The sequence below is a fragment of the Hipposideros armiger genome, unplaced genomic scaffold (genome assembly GCF_001890085.2).
Source record: "Hipposideros armiger isolate ML-2016 unplaced genomic scaffold, ASM189008v1 scaffold_85, whole genome shotgun sequence".
In the NCBI taxonomy this organism is placed as follows: domain Eukaryota; kingdom Metazoa; phylum Chordata; class Mammalia; order Chiroptera; family Hipposideridae; genus Hipposideros; species Hipposideros armiger.
Genome location: NW_017731435.1, coordinates 41,223 through 45,884, shown reverse-complemented (window position 1 = coordinate 45,884; position 4,662 = coordinate 41,223). Strand labels below are relative to the sequence as shown.

General features: G+C 47.8%; 1 protein-coding gene across 1 annotated transcript in view; it reads left to right on the top strand.

Moving 5' to 3' along the window:
• SCART1 (scavenger receptor family member expressed on T cells 1) overlaps nt 1–4,406 on the top strand; it is a 48,223-nt gene extending 43,817 nt beyond the window's left edge. Inside the window, exons 13-14 of the mRNA XM_019644071.1 lie at nt 3,612–3,918; nt 4,329–4,406. Coding sequence (XP_019499616.1) covers nt 3,612–3,918; nt 4,329–4,406 — 385 coding nt within the window. The remainder of the gene's footprint in view (nt 1–3,611; nt 3,919–4,328) is intronic.
• The last annotated feature ends 256 nt before the right edge of the window (nt 4,407–4,662 follow it).

Here is a 4,662-nt window from a genome sequence, read left to right as displayed (position 1 = left end):
GCCCTGCTCCTCAGAGCTGGTGTCCCAAGCCAACTCCTAACCAACATGCCACTCGGCTGGCCCTGGGCTAATATTTTTAAAAAACATAATCCAAGTGAATTACTGGAAAAAGGCTCATGTGTTTGGAAATCACAGCCTCACAAAGTGCGTGTGTGCTGCCCTGGTTCCTGGCTGGTGTCACCACAGACAGAGCGGTCGCTCACGGGCAGCATGTGCGCTGTCCCAGGCCCTCGGCCTACTTACTGGCCCTGGGACAGCTCATATCTGTCTGGGAAAATTGATTGTATCCTTAGTCCTACCACAAAGAATTCATTCCACATGTATTTAAGATGTAAATGTGAAAGATAAAATTTTAAAACAGGCAACTATCTTTCTAATCTCTCTGTGGTTAAAAAAAAAAGTTTTCTTAAACCCCAAAACAGTGCTAACCCCAAAATAAAAGTCTGATAATTTTAAAGTATCTATCCAAAACAAACAAACAAACAAACAAACAAAAACCCCCACAAATACTGAGAAAAATTATCCCAAAGAGTGGAAAAAACCCTTACAACACATGAAGCTGGAAAAGGATTATTAACCAGATAGATGAAGCTTTCCTACAAACAAAGAGAAAAGACAGAAACCCTAAGAAATGAGCTAAATACATGAGCAGGGGTTTTATGGAAGAGGATACAATTTTGATGAATAAACATCTATAAAGAGATTCTACATTTCATTCATTCATAATCAGGGAAATGCAAATTGGGGCCACAATTAGATATAATTTATAGCACTAGATGGGCAAAAATTAAGAAACCTACTAGTATTAAGTGTTGGAGAGTGTGCACCATCCAGGACCATGTTGACACACTGGTCAGAGTGGAAAGGGTTCCAGACACTCGAGAAATAATACGGTGTCGTGTGTCACGTTGCCACGCACACACCTGACCTACACACGCTCTTGAAAGGTGTTCCAGGAAAGATGCCTGAGAGTGTTTCTGAGCAACACTGTGTGACACCAAGAACTTGAGAGTGATCTAACAGGACAGCAGGCAAGGCACGTAATCAATGCCCTGCCACATGTCACACTGGGCGCCCAGAGGTAACAATGAGTAAAAAATTCAGGCCTTAGAATATACGTGCTATGAAATCCCTTTTTGAAATTCAAAAATAAGAGCAATTATGCAATAGAAAATCATTTAAAGAAAGTCAGAGAATATTAGAAGCAAAATTACCTGTGGAGGGAAGCTGTGGGACATGACACAAGATGTAGTTGGAAGGGAAGTTGCCAAGCAGTTAGGTAGCATTACTACCTACATAATACATAAGGAAGCATTTTCGCCTTTCTAATAGGTGTGTCGTGGTGTTGCAATGTGATTTTAATTTGCATTTCCCTAACGAGTCATTTGCCACCCTTCGTCTGCCAAGCCCAACAGCACTGATGGGCTGTGTAAAAAAAAAAAAAGTATGAAAGGAGCCGCTTCAAATGGAGCTGGAGCTGCCGTCCCAGAGGAACCTCCTGGCATGTCTTACTCCTCAAACCTTCAGATGTTAAAACAGGACAAAGTAACCTTAGGACGGGGCCTAAAGCAACCTGCTGTCCCACAGAACTGTTTGCAAAGACAACAAGAAAGCAGATGATAAGACTACAGGACTGATGACAACCAGGCTGAAAATTGAAAACACTGTTTAGAATCAGTGTCACTGTGTCATGTTATCTGCACCAACAGCAGCGCCTTCTTTCTGTGGATGTCATTGTCCCCTCCTCTTCTCATAAATTGCCGGAGACCAAGACCACCTTCCGGAGCTGTAAAGGAGAGGTTGGTGCAAGGCACATTCTCTGGCTGTGTTTTGGCAGGGCTGACACAGCATCTCAGCATACAGAGGTGGTTTCCTTACCCTGGAGATAAAACATCCTGGGTCTGATACATTTGTTGCAACATTGGTTGCAAACATCAGGGAACATCCTCTGCCCAAGGCCATTGCCTCCCCTTCCTTGCCCTGGCATAAGCAAGGCTATATACTGGGTACATCTTATACAGTGGTTGTAGATTTTCTTCCTTGCATTTCCTGCTTTTTTTGTGCTTGTTTTTGCACTCATTGTTGTAGGTTTTTTACTTGCACCCAGTTTTTAGACCCCAAATTTTTTGAAAAAGGGTGCGTCTTATACATGGGGAAATAGAGTAAGTAAACCACGGCTGCTCGACTGGGTCACTGCCCTCCCATCAAGAGACAGATGTCCACCTAGCCCCCACTTTCAACTGCTTCTTTGTCTATCTTTTCTTAATCCTCCATCGCCCCCACTCTGGCCCATTCAACTAGCTGCGCTGGACGCGGCAGTAAATACCCGCTGCCTCTGTTTCCTAATGGGAACACACTTTGGACTTCTGCTTGAATCGGTGCTTCCCGAGTAGCTAATTTGTTTTGAGTCTCAATAAATGCTTGTTGCCTCTTGCTTTGAAAGGTCTTTTATTTTTAGCCGACCAACTGGCATCTCCTGGAGTCTTGGTGAGCTGGAGGCCGCCATCCAGAGCTCGGGAGGGTCCTGCCTCCACCCAGAGGGGCTAACGCTTTTGCACGTAGGCAAACAGTGTGGCTTGCTCCCAGAATCTTACCCGACAGCTCTGAGGCAGAGCCAAGTGACCAATGAGGAAGCACACATGTAACCTGTGGTCCCTTTGATGTGGAAACTGTCCCTGGGCCAAGCTGCCCTGCCCTTTGGACACTGCTATGTTGTGTCCTCTGCTCTTGTTTTACTTGGAAAAGATTTTGGGCATTTGTCAAGGTCATTATTTTTAACCAAGAACTCATTAAATACGACAGACTTGTCTGCCCAAATTTCTCTTTTGGGGTTTGCTACCCTTTCACCACACAAAATAATAGGAAATTTCCAGGAGAGATTCCTCAAATCAAGTCTTCTGAGTGCGTTCTCAACTCCACCCCCACTCCACGCCCTCCGTGCTTCCCTGCAGCTGTCTGGGTGCCCAGAAAAGGGCCACTCCTCAGGAGTTATGGCTCCTGAGCTGCGCCTTAAAGAGCTCACCTTCTTTTGGGTATGCAGGAGAGACATGAGCCTGCCCAGTGGCCCTGTCAGAAAATGTCATCCCACAGGATTTGCCACTGCAGAGAACTGGGCTGGTGGAGCAGGAGCACCGAGGCCCAGCACTTGTATTGAGGGGAGACGTGCTTGCAGCCCATTTTCTCCTAGAAACTTGTTTAAGGACAGAAGACTTGAGTCGCCCAGCAGCAGGACCCCAGGAGAGGAGGGACCAGGCGTAGTGCAGAAGTAACAGGTGCAGAGGCTAGTAAAGTGCATATTTCAGGGTAGACATTCACTTGAGAAGGCGTGTGAATATTAATGCAATTGATTTACAAAACGAGAAAATATTGGAACAAACTGAAAACTAGTATTCTGAAATTAAATTTCCTGAGAGTTAGGGTGGAGTGGTATATTGCATGGGAAGTTATGTAGTATAGTATAGTGCACTACAATGTAATCTATATGAATACATAGTTTTCAAAAAAACTATGGAATTAAAATAGAATAGTTGAAAATATCTACTTGGGCCAGCCGAGTGGTGTGTTGGGTAAGAGTTNACATGTGAAGAAATGAAATTCAAATAATATCTGAGCGCTCGCCCTCGGGCTCCGCTCCGCGGCTCCGCGAATGACCGGAAGGCGAACACGTCTCGGGCATCGTCGCGGTTTCGGGGCGCGTCCTCCCAGGCGCGGCTGCGTGTTCGCCCGCAGACCGCCCCCCCCGTCACCTGTTTTCCAGGCCGGCCCTTCGACCCCACCTTCCTCATCAGCGGCGCCCCCTGCAACATCATCGCCAGCATCCTGTTCGGCCGGCGCTTCGGCTACGGCGACGAGTCGGGCCTGCGGCTGCGGCGGATGGTGCACGAGAACTTCTACCTGCTGGGCACCCGCTGGCTGCAGGTGACGCGCCGCTCCGGTCGCGCGTCTGTGCCCGCCGTCCGCACGGCCGTCCGCGCGGGAAACCCGGGCGGGAGGACGGACAGGCCTGCAGGGCGCGGGGCTCCGGCCCGGAGCGCCCTCCTGTGGGCGCCCGCGCCCCCTCGCTGCCCCGGACGCTTAGCGTTCCACTCTGTAACATCAGTCACACGCGCGTCCGTGTTCACTTTCCCCACAGAACACACAGCGCCTAACAGAGGAGCGCCCCGAAAGACACCGTGGGCCCAGATACTATAGACAATACAATACTGACAGCCGTACATTTAGGTTTAGAGAAACTTATTAGTCCAGTCCACAAAAGTATGCTGCGTCCTGTGCGTGTGTGTGTGTGTGTATATATAAAGATCTCTCTCTCTCTCTCTCTCTCTCTGTAGATTTATAATGTTTTTTCAACCTATCTATACTACCTGCCTGGAACCCATAGAAAAGTAATGANCCCAGCTCCAGGCTGAGCTGTTGTTCAGCATCTTAGCTGTGGAGGGCAGTGTCACTGGCCCTCATATGTGGGATCCGAACCAGGGCCCTCTGGTGTCCCAAGCCAGTTCTTAACCATCGCGCCACTTGGCCGGCCCTCAAGGCCATCTTTTACAGAAACTTCCCACCCAGAAACCCAATATGGTCCATTTTATGCAAATCACATTTCCATATTGTACATTTCTGATTGGTCCTAACCATGCAGTTCAGATTGGTCAGTATCATGCTTTCTGA